The following is a 27315-nucleotide window of genomic DNA, read 5'->3' as shown; positions in this document are numbered from 1 at the left end:
GAGACAGAGGCAGGCTGGTGGAGGCACCCGGAACCGGGCAGCAGGTGAAGCTGGGTCTCGGAGGAGGCGGTGCAGGAGGCAGAAGACATGGGCGGGTGGGGAGTCCGGGAAGATCTTCTGGGGCTAGCCCTGTAGAGCACTCCGGAGCATCCCCCAAGCCCCCCACCACCACCCCCCACAGCACTGATGGATGGCGTGGGAAGTCCCACTGACTGACAAGTCCGCAGTCCCCAACCCGTCCCCACCATCCCTAAAGCCTGCAGCCTGGAGCCGGGAGGAAAGCTCTGGGCAGGTGTCCCACGTCCTTGAGGTCAGCCCGGACTCGGAGACACCTGCCGGGCCAGCCAGGGTTCCGGCTGGTTGCGACCAGGACCCGGGATGAAGAGCGGGCAGCCTCCGAAGTAAGGGCAGCTCTGCGGCTTCAGACGCGCAGTGCGCAGGCGTGCCCGCAGCATGCGCAGGCGCCGCCTAGAAGTGACTTCTCCAAAAAGTGTCTTAGTTCCCGGTCACCTGAGCGCCCAGGACGCGTCCGCGGGAGCCTCGCCGAGCCACGCCTGTCGCAGCTCGGATCCCGGGACCCGGGCCCTGCCCGTCACCCGCTGCCAGCCGCCCCCAGCCCCAGGCTCCGTCCTCCGCGCGGTCCCTTCCCCAGAACCCGGGCGGACCGAACCGGGCCGAGCTGGGCCGCCCCGGCGCGGCCGCTCACCATGGCGTCCCTCTTCAAGAAGAAGACCGTGGACGGTGAGTTCAGGGCCCGGATCCCGGGATCTGGGGCTCCGGCCGCGGCTCGCCGCTGTCCTGGGGGTGGGCCCAGCTCGGCCGCCCCACAGGTGACCGTGGCTGTGTCACTCCGGGTCCGCAGCCTCACCTGGGCGGCTCGTCCTCCCGCTGGCGCTCACCCCACCCTCGTTTTGTTGCTTTCTCCCGCTTGTTTGTTGCTCCTTCCGTGGGGACATCCCACTTCCCGACCTCAGAAAGGGAAGCCTGTGTGTTTGGTGGACGACCAGGCAGGAGGGAGCCGCGGGGTTCACTTAGGAAATGAACTTGGGGCCGGGCTGTCTGGACCTTTACCTCAGCAGTTTAGATAGGAAAGACTTCCGCAGAAAAGCAAGACCAAGGAAAGGGTCCGGGTTTAGCGATCATAGTGCAGATTTGTCCTTTATGATTATCTTTTGCCAGCTAAATGAGGGATGTGTAGTTGGCATACAAGTTCGCATTTTTAAAAACACATTGTTTCAGGTGGCTCAGTGCCATCTTGTGAAGAGGGGCGAAGTGAATGGACTGGAATGCGCAAGTTTAGTGGCAGTGGTGGCGTGTGTAGGTTATACGTGACTGCCCCAGGTGTTAAATTCATACCAAGTTATTTAAAATCTCCTTTTCATTGCACGTCGAGTCTAGGTTGTTGTTGGCTCCAGCAAATAATCACGCCTTTGTAAGGGTCTAACCCAACCACAAAAGCTGCAGTGGTAGCCAGACTGTGATTGGTACAAACCCCGAGCTCAGCCCTGAGTTGGGGGTAACTCCTTCATTTCTTTGTGTTCACTGTTCCAGTGCCAGATTTGGGGGGAGGGTAACAAAGACACCACCTCTACCCTACTACGTGACCTTTCGTTTCCACACAGGGAGTCATATTATCTCCATCAAACAGCATGAAGCAGTTTAGCTGCTTCCTTGTGACTGATTTTTTTCCCCCTCACTATTTTGACTTTTTACTAATTGAGAAGCAACATTGTCAGCATCTGGAATAGCTACTAACTTGTCACGTGACATAACACAATTCCATGAGATGGGTTTTATGTGCGGTTTCCTGAGAGTATTGTTTCACCTTTAACATGACACTTTTGTTTTGTGCTTCGGGACAAGTATTGTGATACTCAGTTATTGTACTCTCCTCCCTCCTGGATTATTGCTATTAATGTTTTATGTAGGAATAATCTTTAATATATACGCAGTCACTATAATTATATATAGTGATAATGAGAATTTACTGAGCACAGAAAAAGTGAGTTCCTCTCTCACCTTGATGCCACAAATTAATAATTTTTAAAAGTAAAAATTTGAATATTGTAGTCTTAATTGCTTAATATCTGTTAACTATTTTCAATGACAAGTCTCAGTTTTGTGCTTTCTGGTATTGTGACTGCCTGGTGACTCACTTAGAGGAAGGGAGAGAGATAATGAAGATAGCAGGGATTGATGTGAGAGATGACTGCACACTCATTTGCAGTTGAGGTAGTCTTAATAGCAAGAAGTTTGGGTTTTTTCTTTCTTTTTTTTTTCTTTTCCTAGGTGCTGTACCACTAAATTAAAATGTGTGTGACATTTCTGAATGTAAATTTGGACCCGGTGAACAATTACTCCATCTACCAACTTGCAGACCTGATATTAATTCAGTTCATTTACTCCTGCCTTAATTGTAGATCTACATCTTCATCGTTTTGCTTTAGAGCTAGCTTTATGGATGTTTGTTTCCCCTGTTAAAGGAAATGAAAGGGCTCTTGTTTGGTATAAAAGGTGACAGCCCTCCTCTCAGTAGTGAGACACCATGTAATGAAATTTAATGTATTTTTATGCATTTCTCTCAATTCCTTGGGCACATTATCGATCATAAGATCTTTTACTGTATGCTGACTTTGTTTCTGTTGTAACAGTAATGAAATTCTGATATATAAGGGAAATAAGTAGCTGGTTATAGATCTGTGGAATAATTGAATCTTTTTGTCCCTGGATTGGCTGGAAGAATTATATACTGTATCGTTAAAGACTACTGCACATGTAAATTAAAAAGGGAGACAACATTATAACACATTACTATTCAGAGTTATGTTTAATTCATTTTGACACAAAGATGAGCAAGTCTCTGCAGTGTACACTTCGTTATAGAAATTAATGAGAGGTGTATCTCAATGCCACTGAAGAGGAGGATTCCTTCCAATTTGAAATTACAACTGAGCCCTTGATTTTTCCCTTTCTGAGTTGTATTATATGTATATATGCATTTTATAATCTGTTCATCGTCAGCGCTTTTACATCTGTGTGGACAAATAGTAGCCTATTTATTGAAGGGAATCATGAGCCGGTTATGCCAGCATTCCATCAGGACTTGTCATAACTGGGTAACTATTTCTGCCATTGAACAAGTGCGGTGCTGGGGAGAGGGGTGGAGCTAGGAGGAGTGAATGGGTAGACAGGGCAGTGGGTTGGACCCCAGAGCTGGAAAAAGCAGTGGCCTTCTGTTTTGTTTGCTTGAGATAAGGTCTCTAAATGTAGCCCATCATGCCCCTGTGACCCACTACCTCAGCTTCCCCAGTGGGCAGTGCCAGGCCTACAACACCAGGCCCAGTTGAAATGGGTATCTTACGTTATTGAAACGCTGTAGTTTTTACCTGAGATCTTCCATGAAGACAAGTTTCTGAACTTTCTATAAGCCAGTGCTGTGTTATATGTGCGCTATGTGTATGCTATGCTTATTCAGTTCTCACGGGGCCTATGATAGAAGCTCTATTATCGCCACCTTTGTGTTGAGGGGAAACTGAGAACAGAGGGACCAAGTGAGTTTCTCGGGATCAAAACTGTGCTAAGTAGCAGAAGTTGGAGCCCATCCTTCTAAGTCTCATCATTGCTATGTTTTTCTTAGACATTAATCACTTGGCATACAAACAGTGATCTTATTAATATCATGAAATTGTCCATTTGTTTTTTACTTTTACCTATAACCTGGATTGTTCTCTTTGAATTAATAATAAAAGTTTAATTTCAGTATTGGAATTAACTTCTTTGAAGGTCCCTGTACCTTAGCATATTCTGAGACACTCCTGGCCTTCATGTCAACCTCTTGTAGAAGTGATGTATCATCTCAGCTTACTTCTCAGATTGCCTGCCTCCTGCATTCTCAGCAGCCTGTGCTGTGTATCATGATGTGATACAAAATGCTTTCTTCTGGCTTTTAGCACCCAATACTAAAAAAAGGTGTGTCTTTGTGTGTGTGTGTGTGTGTGTGTGTGTAATTGCCACATGTTTGCAGGTGCCTGCAGAGACCAGAAGAGGGCGCTGATCTCCTGGGTCTGCAGTTACAGGCACTGTGCAACATGAGTGCTGGGAACTGAACGTGGGGCCTCACTTTCCAGCCCCCAGTGCTCTTTTAACTTCCCTTTGGGCTGGGATTTTGTGTTTGCTTGAGTTTTTTTGTTTGCTTGTTTTATTTTGTTTTGTTTAAATATCCCTCGAAATAAGGGATTTATCTTGGGTCTGTTTTGGGCTACCATTGTATAATCTCTTGCTATATCATCTACTTTTCACATTACTTATAATTTAGATTCTATTATACCTAACATTTGTTTTTCTATTTTTGTTTAAAACAAGTATATGCGATAATCTGCTGACTGTCTGTATATGGTTTTCTAAAGCAACAGAAATCAGAGACCCCAAAGGGAACTTTATTCCCTCTTAAAATTTTCTCCTTCCGGGGCCGAGTCTGCCAGGGTGATTAGTGCTCCTTCCTTCAACAGATCACTAAGTCACTAATTATTATGTCTTCCGCTTTGTCCTGTGTGTGCCTGCAGCCCTTGGTCTAATTCTAGTCCTGTCTGTTTTACACTTCAGCACAGTTTAATTTCTTGCTGCATCTCATCCCTTTTATGTCCTTTATCTGCAAAGTTGGATTGTGTGATTGTTTTATGGCAACTCAAATCTGTCTTCTTCTCCTCAGAGTCCATTTTTTCAATGAATCTCTGCTACTCAGCAGTAAACCTTTTCAATAATGTCTGCCTTCCCTTGTTCTGATATGCTTTCATTTTTGCCATGTCCCAGGCTTATCATCCTTCATCAGTGTTCTACTATTCTTCAGTATACTGAAAATCAGTCTTTTTCATCCAGACATATTTTTACTTAGGATCCCCATCAACCAAGAATTCTCTTTCCCACCAGTTTTTGTCCTTCAGGAAGTCTTCCCTGATGCTAACTACAAAAATACTACATCACCTCAGTTTGTACAGCTTGACATCTGCATCCCAACCATCCTTCACTGGAACTCAGCTTATTTTGTACTACCAAAGATGGCTATTCTAAGTCTTTCCTGCCTTCCATATTGACTTCAGTCTTCAGCCATATTTAAGTATTTCTCTAGGAGTTCATAGTTAGCTAGCACCACCCTAGTACAATAGCACTAGTGTTTGTACCTGAGTCCCTGAGCCTGTGATGTGGTCAGTGCCACTACTCACTGTGAGCCCTGCAGTGAGCTTGAAGAATGCTCTGCAGGGAAGGAGCTTGGCTTCTGCCTTCATGGATCACCCGTATATGCTGGTTACCCACAACTGGTGGGTTTTGACTGAGTTGGAATAAATCTGTCAAGAAGTCTGTTAATGGTCCCACATTTATGAACCATTGAGAAAGAAAAGGAACTTTATCCATTTCAGAAAACTGTCTTTCTTTCCAGAGTAAAAGACAATAGTATTGTGGTACTTACAATACTCAGATCTTGTATAGCATGCTAAGTCTTCCTTTAGTGATTATTATCCTGAATATTTTAGATCTCACATTTTACACTCTATTTACTCTACGTTCTTGACATAACAAAGAAAAACAACTATGTGTATGTGGGATTCAAGGGTATAATATGCTTGTCACACAATTTTTATTAACTGGTTTTAGGCCAGTGTGAAGAACCAGCCTCTGATGTTTCCTGCCCTTAACAAAAGTTCTCCGCATTTGCAGAAGAAATAACACTAGGAAAATGTCTTCCCTTTTGTTTCCCCTCCCTACCCACTTCATGACAAGAGCAAATGAGACTCAGCTTGCTGGCACATGTCCATCCCAGAAGCTTTCCTTAGTGCTTAAAGAGGCTGAATTTTTAAAACTTTGTCAGAATGGATTCCTCAGACTTGGATGACTTTTGATACCTATAGTAGATGGAATAAAAATTTACCTCCTCTGCTGCCTTTGTCTTTGTGTCTCCTGTTTTGTCTACCTCTTCCTTCCATATAAGTCCTACTGTTTCACTTCAAGCTATTTCTTTTATTGAGCTAATTTATCTTGTAAAAAATAGGGTTTCATTATGATATTTTTGTGCTTGGGTCATATCCGTCCGCATTGCCCGCATTTATCATTCCTCAAACTTGTTACCGGAGTAAAGGCATGACCCTCTCCTGTCCTGAATCTTAAATCATTTTTGCTTTTGCTGTACTATGTAATAGAATGTAATTAAGAGGACATTGCCCTCCAAGATGTTGTTCTATACTGTTCCTAAAGCCAGAGAAATCAATTAGATTTGCTTGCATGTGAATTTCTGATTCTTCCTCACTGTTACTTTCCTGCCTGAGCCAGTCTGCTTTTAGGCCCTTCTAGAAACTGACCTTTAATTTTTCCCTCTTTTTTATTCTTTGCTTTTGAATGTGTACCACTTTCTCAAGATTTCTTCCTCTCATTGACTCCAGAAGACAGTAGATTTGCATACTCAGGACCCATTTTCACTGTATTGCTTGCCTAATTCTACCAATGTTTAGCTAACGCATATTCAGGGCTTCTGGGGTTTTACTGGGATATTACTGGGGTTTGGGCAGTACTAGTACCACTGCCCTGATGGCTGCTCTTGCTCCTGATGCAATGTCCTCCAGGAAAGTAGAGTGGAGGGATAGTTCATGGTTTTTAAGATTTATTATTATTTTATGTTATGAGTGTTTTACCTGCATGTATGTATGTGTACCATGTACAAGCTTAGTACCCACAGAGGTCAGAAAAAAGGCATTAGAACCCCTAGGACTATAGTTACAGATAGTTGTGCTGCTGGGAATGAAACCAACATTCCCTATAAGAGCAACAAGTGTTCTTAACCACCGAGCCAGCTTTCCAGTTCAGATAGTTAAAGTTTCGCACTCATCTCATGTGATAGTTAACTGAGATAACTGATAAGAAGTAAAATTGCGGAAATGAAATTTACCCCAAAGAAATGCACTTAAAATTATAAAAGTCTGCTTTTAGAACAAAGTCCCTGTAGCCTTTGAATACTTCATGGCTTGCTGTGTGATGGCGCAGTATGTGATCAGGTAATGTGTAACAATGAGGGCCGGCTTGTTGGGGTTTCTGTCCCGCCCAATACCCCACAGCTGGCAAGCCCCAAAGAAAATCACACAGAGGTCTATATAAGTTATAAAACTGATTGGCCCATTAGCTCAGTCTTCTTATTAGTTATTGTAGCTTATATTAACCCATTATTCTTATCTATGTTAGCCATGTGGCTTGGTACCTTTCACCTGGGCAGGTTACATCTTGCTTCTTGGTGGCTGGGCTAGAATGGGAGGAATGGGCTTCCTCCTTCCTAGCATTCTCCTGTTCTCATTGTCCTGTCTCTACTTCCTGTCTGGCTGACCCACCTATACTTCCTTCCTGGCCAATCAGCATTTATTTAAAACATGATTGACAGAGTACAGACAATTCTCCTGCTCTGACAGTAATCCTGAGCTGCCCTTAGGCCCTTTCCTTTCCAAATTCTGTTACTTACAAATTAATGTGATGATATTTATTGGTTATTATCACTTTTTGGCATTATAATCAAATGTGCAAATTTTATGTAAATGATCAGAGTAATGGAAGTAAGCTGTTTGTCAAGTTATGACTTGACTTCAAATCTCAGTAGAAAAGTATAGTGACAGACCTTTTTACTGTTTGATTTTTTGTTTTAATTAATTAATTCTTATTTTTTTTAAGACAGGGTTTCTCTGTGTAGCTTTGACTGTTTTAGAACTCGCTCTGTTGACCAGACTGACCTTGAAGTCAAAGAAATCCCCCTGCCTCTGCCACCCCAGCTTTGGGATTAAAGTCATGTGCCACCACCTCTTGGCAACCCTTTGTTTTAAATTTATATTTTCTGGATTTATTTTCCTAAACATATAAATTCAGCAGATTTGGATCCTAAGAATGCAAAAAGACCTTTTCTGTTTGTATCTTTCAAGGCTGTGATGTTGCCCCCCAGGTCTAGGTACTTGTAATTCATCAGGAAAAGATCTTAACAAGCTTGAGACAGGCATTTAATACCCAACATGGAGCTAGTACAGTCTGCGTGAGAGGTTTAGGTGGTAACAGAGAGAGCATCCTGTACCACTTAGACACTTCGGACATTTTCACAGCCTGCAGGTACCACCCATTGTGAAGTGTGTCATAACAGCCTTCCAAGGTGGCTGGCAGGGTGGTTCTTAAGAACTCCAGGGCACAGCCTATTGCCTAAAGAAAGAAACAAGGGCTCCACAGGAAGGAAGCACTGAGTCTTTTCCACGTCAGCAGGGACCTGCAGCTGCACTTGCTTCTGCCATTGTCATGGCGCCTGTGGAAATAAAAATGTTCTACTGGGCTACATCTGGAGGCTTGCCATTCAAAAGACAATACCCAGAAGAAAGAGTCAGCAAGGTATCAGGTTATTTCACTTGGCCCCAAGAGGTATTAAGAGAGGTTAATAGTTACCAAAATTCAGTCTTAGGGAATGGAAGTGTGTTAAAGGGGCCTTACAGGGAAAGACAGTCAGCAGCATGACCACTGGTATATTGTTTAATTATATGTACTGTTTCTTGTGGTTAAAACTTAACTGAAACACAGTTAGAGCATAAGGAGGGGTTACAGTCCTATTTTATCTGATGGCAATTACATGTGCTGGGTTCTCAAATTCGGAAGAGTAATAATTTCATATCTTATAACTATAATGATAGTTTTTCTTTAGAGATGAGAATTTAGGAATGATTAGGGGTGCAGTCTTTGCAAGAAGCAGATAAAGCAAAAGGCAGGGGAGGGTGTATATATACCCTTGCAGAGATTGCTTACAAGGAGCAGCTACTGTTACAAGCCCCAAATGAAGGGATGGCTCATTATTTCAATGAGGCACATCTCCACTATACAAAGATATCGGTCATAATTTAGATTTTAATGTTATCAGTTTCCCAGTAACAATAGGCTTCATTATATCTTAAGGTAATAAATTAAATATTCTTGATAGTCATTTCTCATTATATATCACGATATTTGAGCATCATAATATCACTGCTAGATATCATATATTGAGATGGTTTTGTGGCAGTACAGACAAATAAACATCCAACTGTATATGCTGAAACCAAAACTCGTGAGCCTGAGGAATCTCTGAAATAAAAGGACTATTGAGCTTTCATAGGTAATAGCCAAACAGGACCACATCCTGAGACAGGATTCTGCAACTTCCTGTTGCAAAGCTGGATAGCAGGTGGAAACTGTTCACAGGCCTAGAGCGACTGTATCTTAAACTGAAAACTCGAAGGAAGGAAAGCACGACCGTTTTCGTGAGGCCTGTACTGGATAGTGTTGAGTTGTGCAAAGTTCAGGAGTAGTACATTCTGTAATAAGTCATTGTTACCTTTGAAGTGGTGGGACTACAAGCAGGACACATGCTGTCTAGAGGTGAATGATGAGGAGTTCATGTTTTAACACACAGGACTAAGGCGTAAAGTGTGTGAAGACCGAAGTTTGATCCGAGAACCCACATAAAAGTCATATATGTGGTAGCGCTTGTAATAACCATGTTGGAGAAGAGAAGGCCAGGCATATAGATTCCTGGAGCTCACTGGCCAGACTGCCTAGCTCTGTAGCTTTTAGGGATCTCTAGGTCAGGGAGAAACCCTGATCAAAAGGCTCCTGAGAAAGAACCACCAAGGCTGATTTTTCTCCATGTGTGCATGTGTACACACACAGACACACAGTTTTAGCAAATTCACAGATACGAAGCAGTTTGCATTATCATTGCATTATCCCATCTTTCCCTCTAAGCTTAGACATCTCAGGATTTGTTTTCTTTTTATCTGTCTCCTCTACTCTTAAAGAGCTTGTATCTGAGGCTGAAATTAGGTTTACTAAGAGGTAAATCAAGTGAAAAATAAAATTGACCTTAAAAATATCTCTTATAATCACATTGATGACTACCGTAATTGTCATCATAGAACCTTCATCCAGCAACTGATGGAAGCAGATGCAGGGATTCACAGCTAAGCCCTGGGCCGAGCTTCCCAGAGGCTAGTCTAGGAGAGTGAGGAGCAATAATATGAGCAAAAAATAATATAATAAAGAGGTCAAGACCATGAAGGTGTTACCCAAAGAAAAAGCATACTTCAACTAACGGAAGCTCGTTGACTCTGGACTGAGAGTAGGGGAACCAGCATAGGACCAAATTAGTCCTTCTGAATGTGGGTGATAGTTGTATGCCAGGGGCAGTCTGTGGAGCCACTGGCAGTGAGACCAGGTTTTATCCACACTGCTTGACTGGCTTTTTGGAGCCCATTCCCTTTGGAGGGATGTCTTTCTCAGCCTACATATAGTGGGGAGGACCTTAGTCCTGCCTCAAAGTGATGTGCTAAATTTTGTTGACTCCCCCTTGGGAAGCCTTACCCTCTTTGAGGAGTGGATAGAGAGGATGGTGGGGGGGAGGAGGAGGGAGTGGGAGGAAAGACAGTAGTGGCAACTAGAATTGATATGTAAAATGAGAAAAGATTGCTTTTTAAAAAATAATTAATTAAAAAAGGAAAAAAACCTCAATCTTTTTATGTCACTCATTCTGGATTATCCAGAAGACCAAACCATTAAATGTGGGTTTCACATATGGAATACATAAGGAATATAGTGGGGTAATTTGTTTGTTTTATAGACTGCTCCTGTTGCCTCATATGAAAAGACATTTTAGTGTCTTTTCCTACTTACCATAATATGTTTTAAAGTGTTATGATTGTGTTTTAGTATGTAACATTAGATGCTCTGAGTTTATAGCTTAGCACTGATTAAATATTAATAGGTCTATTAACAACTGCGGGGCTGTGGAATATGCAGTAGTTAATTTTCTTTATTTTTCCCCTTTATGATATACAGTGTCAACTAATGTATGCACAGTTCCATAAAATTAAAGTAAAATTGAATTATCTTTTATTAAACTGTTGGGTTTCATTATAATATTTTGTGTGTGTTTTTTTTAAATCTAAGATGTCCTTTTCTAGCCAGGACTCTAATTCTTAGACAACAGCTAGGTATCTATCTCAACATTTGAGTGTGGACACTGATCATCTGCCTTAGAATACACACACACGGTTTAAGGACTCGGCCAGAGACTGCTCCGCTATAGAAGGATTCGTGTGTCCCACATCCTCCCTCTTTCTGACCATGTAGTCTACCGCTTGCCTTCCAATGCTGATAGTTTGCTGGGACAGCTCTCAGAACTCAGGAAAGTGTCTCCTGGTTTCCTGTAATTAGCATGGAGAATATCACATGGGGAGAGCAGCATGAAGAGACTCTTAGGTAGAATATGGGGCACAGAGTTTTGGTGGCTGCTCTGGCTGCTCTACCATCCTGGGAGCACAGCAGTGTGGTTGCCAATTGGGAAGTGTTGGCTTGTTTTCTTCCCTGATGAGCTTTGATGGTCCGGTTGCTAGAATCCTCCACCCCTGAGTTCTAGGGATGGGGTAGGAGTCAAGTCAAAGATTTGGGGAGGGGGTTGGTGTCCACTCCCCACCTTTTAGCTGTCGGTAGATGAACGTCTTCATTTCCTGTTAAAATTCTTTTTGATTCCTAGCTGATATAAAAACAAAAATCATACATCGTAAATGAGATATCATTTCAGTACATTATTAGGCAATGTTTAAGTTTGGATAAATAAATCAGTCTACTCAGATGGTAAAACCCTGCACACTTGTAGTGATTTGAAGTGTGCAGTACGTCACCGCTCTGCACTATAGTGGCTCACTGGAACTTCTTGCTCACATCTAATTTAACTTGGAACTGCATCATTAAAGCCTCGGATGCCTGAAAGAAGCCGTTTAGAAAGGATTTATTTTGACTCTTTGTTTGTATGGCAAGAAAGGGATGTAGAAGGATTGCCTTGGCACTGGAATAGCAGGGTGTGCAGTGCCTGGTCACGTCCCTTTGGTAGTTAGGAATTACTGAGCTCACACCAGAACCAGACTGAGCTATAAAGACCCCTAAGCATTCTTCCTTTAGCCCAGTGCTTCTCAACCTTCCTAATGCTGCGACCTTTTAATACAGTTCCTTGTGTTGTGGTGACCTCCTACCATACAATTTTTTCATTTCTACTTTGTAACTGTAATTTGCTACTGTTATGAATTGTAATATAAATATCTGATAGGCAGGATGTCTGTGTAGTGCCCAAAGGGGTTACAACCCACAGGTTGAGACCTGCTGCTTGGCCAGACCATCTCTTAAAGATTCCAAAGCTCCTAAAATAGTGCCACTAGCTGGAGACAGCTCTTCAAACACCTGAGCCTTTGGGGGACGTTTTCATGCAAACTCCACCCCTGCCAGCCTTCCTTCAATCCCCAGCCTTTGGAACCCACCATACAGTCTCAGCCTGTGCGGAAACATCTCTTAGATTCTACTGCAATATTGATTTATTAGTTCCAAAGGACTCCAGCTCTATCCAGGTTGTCACAAATGACAGAATTTATTCATGGAAATAATATTTCATTAGGAATGCATACTACATTTTCTTTCTATATCATCAGGTAATGGATACTTAGGTTGCTTCCATTTCTTGACTATTGTGAAGCAGTGTTCCATTAACATTGTGAGCGTAAATGTCTCTCTTATACTGATTTTGTTTACTTTGGCTGTGTAACTAGAACTAAACTGTTAAATCATTTGGTAGCTAAAGTTTTAATATTTTTGGAAGTTCAACTCTGTTTTATAATATCTGTACTGGTTTACATTTCTACCAGCAGTGTGTAAGGGTTCCCTTTCTTTACACCACACCCTTCACACCCGGGGCCCCTCACCTTTTTCTGAGTAGTCATCCCCATTCACAGCCAACTCTGTTTAATACTTATATCCCCATGATAACTAGTATTGAGAATTTTTTCATTTACTTATTGCTCACTTTTGTATATTGTGTCAAGAAATACCTATTTAGGTATTTTTTTTTTATTTCTGAGTTCCATATGTGTTGCGGATATCAATCCTCTGTCATATATATAGATTGAGAATATTCTAAGTCTTTGTAAGTTTCCCACTCTGTAAGTTGTAGTTAAAATCTGTATTTGCTTCACTAGAAAATTTGTTGTTTCATACTGATAAGATTAACTATACAATAAAAAGATCCAGTTAAATATATAATGTGTTTCTTTCTGAAATCCACATAGTGCTGCAGTAGAGAGGGAAAAGGGCACATGTGTGTGTGTTGGGACCGGGGGAGGTTGTTACATGTGCCGTATGCAATTGTATAATAATTCTCTAAGATAAATTTGTAAGCACCATGTATTTGAAAAATCTTTCTATTCTTCATATAATCTATGATTATAATAGATATTTTAATATTTGATTAGTTTGTAGTATATTAAATTGAAAGAAAAAAATTAACATTATTAAAAGTTTCCCATTTGTTACATTCTCTTAGTCAAGTATTTTAAGCAGTATTGAGAAAATTCTTACAGTCATCAATTCAAGTTTCTTTTGTGGTTCTCCTAGACGTAATAAAGGAACAGAATCGAGAGCTGCGAGGCACACAGAGGGCTATAATCAGAGATCGAGCAGCCTTAGAGAAACAAGAGAAACAGCTGGTGAGTAGAACATTGAATTTCAGGAAAATTCTAAAATAAATTTAAAAAGTAGTGTTGAATAATTATATAACTCAGAAAAGGCTATGAACAAGAGGTAAGTAAGTACTTGTAAGAAAGTGTTTCATCCTTTGCTGAATTTTCTGCTTTTGTTCATTTGTTGTTTTTTATCAAAATTCTGTTTTCTGTTGATAAAGAATCAAATTATTTTATTTTATAAAAATTATGAATGTCTAGAAATAAATATTTTTTAAAACATATCTACCTTCTTGATTAACATTAAAAATAAAAGTAGTCATGGAAAATAAAAGAGTAATAAATAATATCATAACACATAGTTGTCTTACATGGTCTTTTAGGGATGATTGTTCCATGACAGTTTATTTTTAATTAGATGGATATGGGTCATCTTAAAATTTTCTTTATGCTATATTTTTAAATGCATGTTGTCCCGATCTTAAAGTTTTACTGAGATATGAAACATTCAATAAATTGTACATGTTTAAGTATACCATTGGTACTTTAAGTATATTATATAAGTATATATTACTCTAGAGAAAACCATAAGCACAGGCATTGTTCCCGCAAACTCCTGATGCGTTATGAAATCCCTCCTATCCATTCTCACTGTCTCCACCGTTCAGTGAGAAGAGTACAGGCGTCCCTCAATTGGTTTGTCTTTCTAACTTGTATAAAGGTGAAATCACAACAAACATTTTTTTTTGTTTCTTTAAGTACAATTAATTTTGAGGTTAATTATTGTGTCCACATATATGATAGATATCTTCTATTGTATGCATGTTTCCTAATTTTTCTGTTTGTTACTCAAGAGGACAAATGAGGTTTTCAGACTTTTCAGTAAGTGAAGTTTCTGTGTGTATACAAATGAATTTTGGTATGTTTTTATTTCTTCTAGTTAACTACTGAAAGTGGATTGCATATTTAACCTTATATTAGAAAGTGCTAAACAGTTTGCAAAGCGTCTGTAATATTTTCTCTCTGTGTTGGCAGTGGATGCATTGCAGCTCTTCCACAGCTAGAGTGCAGTCAGTTTGAACCATTCTGTGGAGTTAGATGGTGACCCTAAATTGAATCTCCCTAGTCATTAGTGGTGCTGGCCTTCTATTTTAATGAGTCTAAATCCCATTTACAGATATTCTTTGCCAAAATGCCTGATTTTACTCATGTCCCATCATCAATTAGTTTTTAAAGTTTTATTTTTTAAATTATGTGTGCGTGTGTGTGTGTGCGTGTGTGCGTGTGTGCATGTGTGTGTGTGTGTGCATGCATGTGTGTGTGTGCGTGCGTGCGTGCGTGCGTGCGTGTGTGTGTGTGTGTGTGTGTGTGTGTGTGTGCAGGTACAGCCCACCATCTACTGTAAGGTCAGAAGAGGGTGGGATTATTTTGTAGGTAGAGCTACAACAGTTGTGATTCTACACACACACACACACACACACACACAAAGATGCTGGGAACCAACCAATCATGTAGTGGGAACCAAGTGCCAGCAAGTGCTCATAGCTTCTGAGCTATCTCTCTTGCCCTTGCCGCCTTTCTTGATTATTTTATCATAATAGCTGTTGTGCTTGGGTACAAGGGCCTCATTAGGAACATGCTTTGAAGATGTGCTCTGCAGGTTCTCGACCTTTTCTTTCATTTTCCTAAATGGCTTTTGATAAACAAAAGTTATTTATTATGATGAAGACAATTACAATTTTCTCCTGTGGCTAATACTTATAATGTATTAAATTTTTGCCTAATAAAATTCAATAGTAATTTCTTTTATGTTTTCTTCTAGATCACTTAAAAAATAACCATTGTATTTCTTTTCTTTTCTTTTTTCTTCTTTTCTTTTCCATGAGAGCCTGGTTTCTCTGTTGCGCTAGATAGAGGGGTACTTTGTGTACTTGGAGATCTGTAGCCCACACATCACCTTGCCTTGCCTTATCTGTGGTGAGACAGATTTCAAGTGTGAGCGCTTCCTGCACTCTGCTGTGCTGATAGGACTGCGCTCAAGCCCGGGGCTGTGCTGCTGTTGTTACTGTTTGTACTCCTATTTCATAGAACACTTACAGTTAGAAAAAGCCTCACCATTCGCCTGGATGCTTCCTTTTTCTCAGAATCCTTTAGGGTATTTGACGTGTTTCATATTTACATGGGAACTGTAAAACAAACCTGTCACTTGTACAGAGATGACTAGATTGATTGCAGTTACATTAAATGCGTAAATTATTGGAAAGTATTAACATTTAGCAATAAGTTTTACTGTCCACGAGTGTTTTTTATATATTTCTCTCTACTGGAATGCATAGAGATGTGCCAAGTTTTTTATTTGTATCTTGAATCCTACAAGCTTCCTCAGCTTATTTATTCTTGTAGCCTTTTGTACATGTTAAGAGATTCTTACATGAGTGGATGATAGCATCATGAGGAAGGAAAGCTTTATGTCTTCATTTCCTGTCTTGGAACCTTTATTATAATATACTTTAATGAATTCTCTGACGATTTCTTACAATGTGGTTTGATTGTCTTCTTCGCACATTTGTCTCCTAACTCCTCCCAGATTGCCCCTGCTTCAACCTCATGTCCCCTAGTAACCTACTTATTGTACACCGTTGAGGTGTTTGATGATATCTCATACCACCCACCTCCATCCGCCCAAGAGCTGAATCTGCTCTGTCTGCATCCACACTGTACACTGCCCACCCGCTGCCACTGGTTATCAGATAAGTTGCTGCAGTGTTCGTGGCCAAGTATTCTGTACTTCACTTTAAAACAGTCCCACATTTTTAGTGACGATGCTGAGTGTTCAGGCACGGCAGAGGAAAGCTATCATTCCTTTCCTTAAAGGGAAGGCTGACATTTATCTCTCTCACACACACACACACACACACACACACACCTGCATACATCATAGTACAGTAATGGTTTGGCTCTGTCTGTACTTTCAGGCATCATTGGGATCTTGACATATTGCTGTTTACGAGAAAACAGCTGTATTTGAAACAGTCTGGCAGCCTGCTTAAGAGAAAGGTTGATATCTCTCTCTTGGGCACATTATGTACTTGACTTTTTCTCCTTTCTCTCATCAGTTCTGATCACCATGTTGTGAAGCACACTTAACACATGTGTACACACTTAGGATTGACCTGATAGTTTCACGTTTTAGTCCCTTTATCATTATGAGGTTATATTTTTTACTTCTGGCAATATATCTTGTTCTAAACTTTACTTGGTCTGATACTAGTATAGCCATTCTAGATTTGTAGACTTTGGTAAATATATAATGTGTTTTCCACTTTTTAAGACACCTTTGCTCTAATGTTTTAACATTTCTTCATGAAATAGTGTATACTTAGATTTGCTCTTATATATTCCAGAAGTTGCTTTTCTTGTTGGTATATAAGGTAGACCATTTCTTTCAGTGCTGTTATCTGTATTATTAATTTACTACCTCAATCTTTTTTTTTTCTGGTTTTTTCGAGACAGGGTTTCTCTGTGGTTTTGGAGCCTTTCCTGGAACTAGCTCTTGTAGACCAGGCTGGTCTCGAACTCACAGAGATCCGCCTGCCTCTGCCTCCTGAGTGCTGGGATTAAAGGCGTGCGCCACCACAGCCCGGCTTATTACCTCAATCTTTATTTTCTTTGTCTTACTGTTTTTCTTAAAAAATTATATTTGGATTTCCATTTTATATTTTCTCCTGGGCTGCAAACTCCTGTTTCATAAACTTGCTTTATATTCATGAATGAGGGTAACAGTTTTTTCTGTGTGAACATCAGATATAGCCTCTCAAACATCCTTCCTCTCTATGACTTTATGCCTACTAGATACGTTCTTCAAGATAACACTGAAGACTCCCCTTTAAATATATTCCCTTATCTTTCTTGTCTTCTTAGGAATTAGAAATTAAGAAGATGGCCAAGATTGGTAATAAAGAAGCTTGTAGGGTTCTAGCTAAGCAGCTTGTCCATCTACGGAAACAGAAGACAAGAACTTTTGCAGTCAGCTCAAAAGTCACGTCAATGTCCACACAAACTAAAGTGATGAATTCCCAGATGAAGATGGCTGGTGCGATGTCCACCACTGCAAAGGTAACTTGAAGCTTTGGTGTCATTTTAGCAAGGATATATAAATATTGATATTCAAATTAGATTTCAAGGCACTTTCTGGTCATCTGTAGTACAAAAATCTTAGTTACTAATAAAATGGGTTATAATACTATGTAACCCAAGTGATTGGTTCTGGCTTAGTTATTAGTGTGTTACAAAGTAAAAACATTTACATTTTTCTACGATCACATGGAGCTTCAAAGTTTATATGGAGTTGACTTAGCATAGTGTTGGTTTGTATTTTTCCAATAAATTGTCAGAAAATTTGGCTATTTACTATTATTATTATTTCTGATTACTTTTATGGAATTATTTCCTCTTAATTCACTTTTATAAATGTTCAGAACCACACATATAGATATTGTAAATAGACACATTTTTTAAATTATTTTTTATTTTTTTATTGAAAAAAAAAATTCCGCCTCCTCCCAGGCTCCCATTTCCCTCCCACTCCTCTCCCCTTCCCCCCATTCCTCTCCCCCTGAAGAAGAACAGTAAGGGTTACCTGCCCTGTGGAAAGTCCAAGGTCCTCCTTCCTCCATCCAGGTCTAGGAAGGTGAGCATCCAAACTGGCTAGGCTCCCACAAAGCCAGAACATGAAGTAGGATCAAAACCCAGTGCCATTGTCCTTGGCTTCTCATCAGCCCTTATTGTCCGCCATGTTCAGAGAGTCTGGTTTTATCCCATGCTTTTTCAGTCACAGTCCAGCTGGCCTTGGTGAGCTCCCAATAGATCAGCCCCACTATCTCAGTGGGTGGGTGCACCCCTCCCGGTCCTGACTTCCTTGCTCTCCCTCCTTCTGCTCCTCATTGGAATCTTGGGAGCTCAGTCCAGTGCTCCAGTGTGGGTCTCTGTCTCTATCTCCTTCCATCACCAGATGAAGGTTCTATGGTGATATGCAAGATATTCATCATTTCAGGTTCCCTATCCTCAGCTGCCCAAGGAACTAACTGGGGACATCGCCCTGGGCACCTGGGAGCCCCTCTAGGTTCAAGTCTCTTGCCAACCCTAAGATGGCTCCCTTAATTAAGATATATACTTCCCTGCTCTCATATCTACCCTTCCTTTATCCCAACCATCCCATTTCCCCAAGTTCCCCCCATCCTCCCCTTCTCACTTTTCTCTCCCCATCTCCCCTTACCCCCATGCCACCCAACCCCCAAGATCCCAATTTTTTGCCCGGCAATCTTGTCTACTTCCCATATCCAGGAAGATAACTATATGTTTTTCTTTGTGTTCACCTTCTTATTTAGCTTCTTTAAGATCACAGATTATAGACTCAATGTCCTTTGGAAATCAGTGTGGCAGTTTCTCAGGAAATTCGGGATCAACCTACCCCAGGACCCAGCAATACCACTCTTGGGAATATACCCAAGAGATGCCCTATCATATTACAAAAGCATTTGTTCAACTATGTTCATAGCAGCATTATATGTAATAGCCAGAACCTGGAAACAACCTAGATGTCCTTCAGTGGAAGAATGGATAAAGAAAGTGTGGAATATATATACACATTAGAATACTACTCAGTGGTAAAAAACAATGACATCTTGAATTTTGCATGAAAATGGATGGAAATAGAAAACACTATCCTGAGTGAGGTAGCCCAGACCCAAAAAGATGAACATGGGATGTACTCACTCATAATTGGTTTCTAGCCATAAGTAAATAGACACTTTTGCATTTCAGGAATGCAAAATTTTATGTATATTATACACACTGTGTGTGAGTGAGTGTAATCAATACTTTAACTGTTGGTTTCAAGGACTCTGATCATTTCAGTCACTGAAAAATATATAAGAGGAAGTAGTTTGGATCTCCTCTGTAGTCTTACAGATGGACCGAACTGAAAGACTGACTAATTTGGGCACAGGGTCATTTGAAGATCACATGGTAAGACTGGCAACTTTGCATCAGTGTTAAGGGGAACAAAGTACCTTGTAGTGTTCTGTAAATGATATGCTCAGAAATGATACCGAATGGGCTTTTGCCACATACAGGTATCTGAATTAGAATTCTTAATTAAATATCATTTGGTCAGCAAGTGTTTGTTCAAGTACCCAAATAGTTCAGATGAAATGGCTAAGGCAAGGCTTAACCTGCATGGAGCTTGTAGTCTCTTGTAGACAGCATACAGGAGATGTAGTGTGTGTAGGACTCTAACACTTTGTTCACACTCAGGTGACATTTCACTGAATAGTGTGACCTTATGCAGATTATTGAACCATCTGTGCCTTTGCTCTCCATTTGTAATAAGGGGAAAGGAGAGGAAGTACCACATGAAGGTCTTGTGTTTTAAATGTCACTTTAAGATTACTATGTGCAAACTGCTTAGAGCAGAGAGGAGCACTTATGAGGGACTAGCATGTGTGACAATCCTGTGCCAAGGTGTGTTCTCCTTTAAAGAGATAAAAGGTCAGTATGCTGACAGAGCTGTTGTGGAGAATGAGTCTACCTTATTAAATGGATTTTCATTGTTACCTTCCTCAGACAAGTTTCAGAATTTGACTTAACACTAGGTCAATCAGAAGGCTGTATTTGCTGTGACTGACTTTATAGACTACTCCATAGATGACTTTCACAACTAGGTAGCTAACATGACTCTTTTTATTTCTTAAAGACAATGCAAGCAGTTAACAAGAAAATGGATCCACAGAAGACACTACAAACAATGCAGAATTTCCAGAAGGAAAACATGAAAATGGAAATGACTGAGGAAATGAGTAAGTTTTAAAAAAGTATAGTTTTCTCCTCTTCTATTTATCCAACTTCATGTCCCAGCAGCCCGTGTTCACAGATGATGAAGTCAGAAGTGAAACCAGCATAATAGAAATCCATATAATGACTCAGAATTCTTTCAGTATTTTAACTGAAAATGTGGGTGGGGGGCCATATAAATATCCTCTGCCTATGAACAAAGAGACAATGGCAACATGCTCAGGGTTTACACAGCTCCAAACTGTGTGGCGTCCAAGTACTAGAAGGGAAAGTGGACATGTGTTCCACTGCCCAACCGAGAAGCTATCTCCAGTTGACAACCACCTGTAAAGGAAAAATTAATTTTTTCCAGTGGAGTCTCTGCTATAAAAAGGCAGGCCCTAGGCCCAGCAGGGAAAGGCCAACTCGAAATGAACTCAGTGCTAATTTTGGAGGGGTCTTGTCTCGTACTGCTTTGTCTAGGCATTGTTTTACCTTCCTAATCTCTTGATTATATGTAATAGTGTCTCGTTTGTATTTTTATGAGTTTTGTGTTTGTACGTGTATGTCTGTCTGTGATTCTCATATGTTTTTCCTTTGTTTCTTTTCCCAACTGTTTATTAGTTTGTTGTGTTCTATTCTGACTTGTTTTTTGCTTGTTTTCTTTTAATTGGATTGTGTGTTTTCTAAAGAGAAAGACAGTGGAGTTATGGTGTGGGAAGTCCTGCATATGTGTTGCTTTTATTGGTTAATAAAGAAGCTGCCTTCAGCCAATGGCAGGGCAGACTATAGCCAGGCTGGGAGATATATATATATATATAGAGAGAGAGAGAGGGAGTGGGAGAGGGAGAGGGAGAGGGAGAGGGAGAGGGAGAGGGAGAGGGAGAGAGTAGGCAGAGTCAGTGAGAAACCGTGTAGCCACTAGAGGAGAAAGACACAAGCCACCAGTTGGAACCTTGCCAGTAGGCTATGTGCCTTTGGTGAAATATAAAATAATAGAAATGGGTTAATTTAAGATATAAGAGCTATCCAATAAGAAGTATGAGCTAATAGGTCAAGAAGTGTTATAATTAATATAGTTTCTGAGTGGTTATTTCAGGTCTAGGTGGCTGGGAAATGAACGAGCGGTCACCAACAACAGACTTGGATAGGTCTGGGAGGTATAAGGGAGACAAAAATCATGATTAAACTATATTATATGAAAAAATCTATTTTCAGTTAAAGATAATACTATGCCATAATTCCATCAGAAAATGGTCTTAACCGTTTTTAATTTTACTGGATAGTATAAAATAGTAGTTTTTAAAGTCTCGACATGGTTGTCACACTGGAGATCTGTCCTGTGAGAAGAGAGACAGTGGAGCACCTGCTTGTGCTTTTATGTCACAAACCACCATAAATTTATATTCAAACATACCGTGAAAGAAGGGTGGTGGGTAAAGGAGTGGACTCCCCAGCTATGGTTACTGATGCTGCAGCGCATTTCCCCCTGTGCTTTCCTGGAGAAGTGAGAGCACATGCAGCCATGACAGTCTAACATAAATATTCAGCTTTAGGATCAGGCTGAGAATGGGCTGCAGTTGCTGAGTCATGGTTGCCTAACATGACTAAGGCCCTGGTTTCCTTCTTAGCATCAAAAAAATAAAAATAGTTTTAGTATATCACCTATTCTCAATATGTCTTTACTAAACCCTTCATTTTCATCAATAGGGTTAGTTTCAAATTTGCAATTTATTTGATAATCTTTCTTTGAAACTGAGTTTGTTTTACTGTGTTGGCTTGTTAAATAACCTGAGATTATAAACTGAGATTTATTTGTGAGACCCCAAACTTCTTCCCAACAAAATGACCCCAATGTTAATTTTACTAATAATGACCGAATGACCCTTCAGCCCATGCTGGTCAGTACTGAAACATTTGTGTCAACATTGTGCACCATGCTGTCGTTTTCTGGCTGCTTGCCCACTGCGCGGGGCTCTGCCAGTCTGGCTCCACTCACTTTCTCGCGTTTCAGTGTGATCATCTAGTGTAGCAAACAGCACCTTTCAACTTGCTAGATTACCTCCCGAGCTAATAGTCTCCTGCTCATAGTGCTGACTATACTGTGAGTTTCTCACTGATAGTTCAAAGAGTTGTTTACTTTTCATTTCATGCCTTAGAAAAACACAGGAAAGCTCTTTGAAACATTCCACCTCCTTTTCTGCAGGGTTCCCTGAGCCCTGAGGGGAGTGATATTCATGAAAGTTTCTGTCCTGCCTGGTCCTGAAGCTGTTCAGTTCCAAATGAACACACAGGGGCTTATACTAATTGTAAACTTTTTGGCCTATTGCTCAGGCTTATTTCTAACTAGATCTTACAAGTTAAATTAACCCATAACTCTTATCTATGTTTAGCCACATGGCTTTGTAATTTTTCTCAGTAAGGCATTCTCATCTTCCTTCCTCTGCATCTGGCTAGCAACATCGTTTCTGCCTTTCCTCTTCCCAAAATTCTCCGAGTCTGATTGGCTTACCTATACTTCCTGCCTGGCTACTGGCCAATCAGTGTTTATTAAACTAATATGAGTGACATATCTTTCCGGTGTAAAGAGTATTATCCCACAGCAAAGGGATTTGATGCAGACATCCCATTTATGGCTGAGTGCTCCAAGTTCTCCTACTCCACATACTGTCTTGCTGTGGGTCTCTGTATTTGTTTGCATCTGCTGCAGGAGGGAATTTCTCTGATGATGCTGAGTTTCTCTGATGATAGCTGAGCAAGGATATAGCAGAATGTCACTAGGAGTCATTTTATTGAAACTTTTTTTTTTTTTATAACACTAGTATTTGGTTTTGGTTTTATCCTAATTCCTTGTCTCAGGATTCAGGTCCTTGGTCACCCAAGCAGTGTGAAGCATGTGCCCCTCTTGTGAAGTGGGCTGTAAGTCAAATCATATAGGTTGGTTACTACCACCAGCTTTGTATGCTGTGTTGCTCAAACTTGTCCATATTCAAACTTTGGAACAAGGCCTGTGGGAAGTGTTCACATTTTTATCACATGCGTGCTGTTTTCTGATTGTGCTTCTGCGGTGCTCATACTCCGTCCTCTCTCACCTCTTCTGTAGATCTTCCTTTATGGCAGTGCTTCTCAACCTTGCTTATGCTGCAACCCTTTAAACTAACCGTAAAATATGTTCCTTTCTACTTCATTATTTTAATTGTGCTGCTGTTTTGAATTATAATGTAAGTATGTAATATGTGAATACTGCAAAAGGGTCTTTTGACCCCTTGAAAGTGGTCTTTGACCTCAAAAGGGGTCATGACCCACAGTTTGAGATCTGCTAATTTAGACCATCACAGACCTGGCCTGGCTTCTCCCCTGTCTCACTCTGTTACCGTTCAGGTTACATGCTGCTGAATTAATACTCTTGAAGCTTTCTTCTGGGGCTGCCTGACCAGATGTTTGGAGTGGGTTCTTGCTGACCACAGAGTAGCAAAAACAAAACAAAAAAAGAAAAAGAAAAAAAAAGAAAGAGAGACAGAAAGAAAGAAAGAAAGAAAGAAAGAAAGGAAGGAAGGAAGGAAGGAAGGAAGGAAGGAAGGAAGGAAGGAAGGAAAGAAGGAAGGGAGAGAGAGAAAGAGAAAAAGAACAAAGAAAGAAAGAAGGAAGGAAAGAAAGAAAGAAAGAACGAACGAACGAACAGTACATACGAAAAGTAAAGCAGTGTTTTATAAAGGTGTGATAGGCCAGTATGAATTCTGAGCCTCAGAAAGGCAAAGTGGCTTGCTCTAAAAGCTGATTGGTACAGAATACAAGGACGGAGATTCTAATTTGAATCTAATGTCCTAATATAGGTTTTTATTCCTTAGCGACAGTATTCTATGATATTCCATGTTTATCATAAGGTTTTGAGACCTTTCTAAGTTTACTTTTTACTATTTAACAAGCCAAATTTTTAATCTCAGAACCAATTCCCATTGTTATTAATGTCAGGGCTATCAAAAGCTAATGTGCAGAAGCAAACCAGGGATGGTGCTGAGATAATGGTTGAGTCTAACTTTCTTTCTGTGTTGAGCATAAGATCTGTGATTACATGTTAGATAAGATATCTCATGACATTGCTTGCCGTCTTATGTTGAAAGGAACATTAAGGTTGAAAATATTTGTACTGTGGTCCTGACCCAGATGGTCTACTGCTTCATGTAATATCCCTCAGGGAGATATAGCTCATAAGCCATGAAGCATAGGCTGTGAGCTATTGCAATAGCAAGCCAGGATATGCTAAGAACACTGTAGCTACTATTTCACTAACATGATGCCTTTACTCAGATTCTTTTCAATACATAATTTGGGTAGGAAAGGAAAGAAAGATTATGATATCAATAATAAACTTTCAGGGCTAAAGTGAATATTATTCTTAGAGCAAATTTCATAGAACATTTGGCCATATGTTTTATTAAAATATTCTACTGATGCCTTGAATGTTAGCATAAGAAATAATGTAGGTAGTGTAAGTGGGTAGAAGACAGGTGATTTTCTCCTAGACATTAACAGACAGTTTGATTCTTGCAAATCTTTTCTTGGTTAGGTTTAACAGCTCAGTGGATGCCATGTGGAATCATATTTAAAACTTATGAGCCTAGAGCTGTAATTGTCGCTGAATTTTGTTTATTCAAGATATAGTTTTATAAATCACTTTATCCTTTTTTTCTGAGGCTGAGCTTGAACCCAGAGCCTTGTGCATAGTGATCACAGTATTGCTGAGGTTTGTTTTACTACAGGATGGCATGTTAAAAATAGCATTGTTTCACATGACTTAGCTCAAAAGTATTTGTCAGTATAACTGATTGAAAGCTAAAACTTGAGTTTTGTCATTTGTTGGTTCTTCTAAATTTGCTTTTTAATCATTAAAATATGTATGTATAGTTTGGTTATAGGTCGAAAATATAAACTTAACTTGTAATACATTTGAAAATAATTGCTTTGTTCTCCTTTCCTTTCCCTCCAAGTCAATGACACCCTTGATGACATCTTTGATGGCTCTGATGATGAAGAAGAAAGCCAGGACATTGTGAATCAAGTTCTTGACGAAATCGGAATTGAAATCTCTGGAAAAGTGAGAACAGCTTATTTCATAATGAGAATAGCTTTTGCCACTTTTGTCAGTGGTTTTTTTTTTTTGTTTGTTTGTTTTTTGTCCATTAATACTACCTGCATGCTTTCAATGCGTGCTTGCTAACCTTTTTGTTCTCTCATTTCTGTCTGATATAGATGGCCAAAGCTCCGTCAGCTGCCAGAAGCTTACCATCTGCCTCCACCTCTAAGGCTACCATCTCCGATGAAGAGATTGAACGACAACTCAAAGCTTTAGGGGTAGATTAAATTCAAAGCCATACTATTTTCACTTTCTACAGTTATTTGATCTAAAGTGGGTCCGTTGTAGATTCCTTTTACAAAACATATTCATTTTGCAAAAATGAGGACCATGAGTGAACAGTTGTTTCCTGACCCATGGCTATTTTGAATCTTTGCCAAAGAATAACAGTGATGCAAAAATGAGAACAGTTTGGGTTTTGAATAGAACCACGAAGGTCTGATGATGTGTGCAAAATGAGTTCTTTGTGCATCACGTAGAGAAACAGTGTCAGTACTTAGTGCCGCGCGTGTTCTAAATCTTTTTACACCGAAACCAGAGTTCCTGTCAAATGCCGTTAGGCGCCAATGTAAAGAGCCTTGTAAAATATTAAAGGTGTATTGTTAATTCTGTATCTGTTGCTTGTCCTTTGTAGACAGTTCAGTTAGGACCACAGGCAGTGCAGCTGCCAAATTATTTTTAAACCATCTAAAGAAGAGTGCTATTTAAACATCTGTCTTTAAAACTGTCATGAGCTTTTACTTTTCTTCCATTTTTCCCCCTTTGGGAGAACATTCTAGCTGGTAAGTTTATTACCTCTCAAAATGTGCTTGGCACCTGCCTTAAATAGCACAAGCATATTGTGCACATCTTTAAATTATTTTAACTGGCAAAAAAGAATTTCACTTTAAAATAAATTAAGTCTTAGAACAGTTACCCAAGCTGTCTTTTAAAGCTTACAAAAGCAAAGTGGATATAATTAACAAAATGAAGGAAGAAGATGCTGAATTAATAACATTTTATAGCAATGAAACCACACTTGTTCTTTCTTCCAAGAACTGAGACTTTCTCCATATAAATTATGACTTAGTCTGTGTTGAATTTTGGTTGTATTAATATACACATTAAACCCTCTAAATTGAAGCCATTCTTCCAAATGAAGTACTACTACTATGACAATACTTGACCTAGATTTCTAAAGTAAAGGGGTTTTTGTTTTGTTTTGTTTTTGGTAAATAAATTGCAACTTTGTCAGAAATTACTGCCTAAAATGCATCATTGCGTTAGCAGTAATTTAAAAGTAAGTTAGCTATGTTATATAGAGGCCAAGAGAAAGGAGAGGCTGCCACACAGTTAGAAGTAGAGGAGTTAGAATTAGTTTAGTTTTGAAGAATGATGTTGTAATATATGGATTCTGACACATCCCAACACAGAAAAGTGTAGGAACTCCAATCAGTTTGACCTGGCTGATCCCGAGGGATGGACTTTTGGACTGTCGGATAACAAAGGCAGATACATACTGCTGCTTTAGACATGGCACACATACACGCAAGGAACAGCAGCTCCCTCTGCCACCTTCTTCAGAATCCGTAAGCATCTTGTGTTCAGAGAGTAGGCCTCAGGACTGCTGGTCTGAAGTGCGCAGTTTGCAGTATCCCTGGACTGGAATGGGTCCACACATCGTACTGTATCATCGGGTATTGCACCCATACCTGTTTTGGATGTACATAGTAATGCTGTCTAACCTGATTTACCTTCTTGTTTACATGTGGGAGCTTTGTGTTTTAAGATTATTTTGTCTTAAAAAACAAACTCAATAAAGATTTATTGCTCTTA

General features: G+C 40.1%; 1 protein-coding gene across 1 annotated transcript; it reads left to right on the top strand.

The window, feature by feature from the left end:
- The first annotated feature begins 299 nt into the window (after positions 1–299).
- Positions 300–27315, top strand: Chmp2b (charged multivesicular body protein 2B). The gene is made up of 6 exons (XM_075952266.1): positions 300–741; positions 13471–13562; positions 17457–17651; positions 20290–20392; positions 25355–25461; positions 25617–27315. The coding sequence occupies exons 1-6, from the start codon at positions 708–710 to the stop codon at positions 25725–25727; spliced, it is 642 nt and encodes a 213-aa protein (XP_075808381.1). The 5' UTR covers positions 300–707; the 3' UTR covers positions 25728–27315.

The sequence above is a fragment of the Microtus pennsylvanicus genome, chromosome 1 (assembly GCF_037038515.1).
Source record: "Microtus pennsylvanicus isolate mMicPen1 chromosome 1, mMicPen1.hap1, whole genome shotgun sequence".
NCBI classification, from domain to species: Eukaryota; Metazoa; Chordata; class Mammalia; order Rodentia; family Cricetidae; genus Microtus; species Microtus pennsylvanicus.
Note: the sequence above shows the minus strand (reverse complement) of the source record. Positions and strands in the feature narration are given on the sequence as shown.

What these genes read in the sequence shown, in the direction of transcription:
- Chmp2b (XM_075952266.1), top strand. Translation starts at nt 708, where the DNA reads ATGGCGTCCCTCTTCAAGAAGAAGACCGTGGACG. An exon ending in CGATGTCCACCACTGCAAAG is followed by an intron (nt 17,652 to 20,289) that starts GTAACTTGAAGC and finishes TATTTCTTAAAG; the next exon opens with ACAATGCAAGCAGTTAACAA. An exon ending in GAATTGAAATCTCTGGAAAA is followed by an intron (nt 25,462 to 25,616) that starts GTGAGAACAGCT and finishes TGTCTGATATAG; the next exon opens with ATGGCCAAAGCTCCGTCAGC.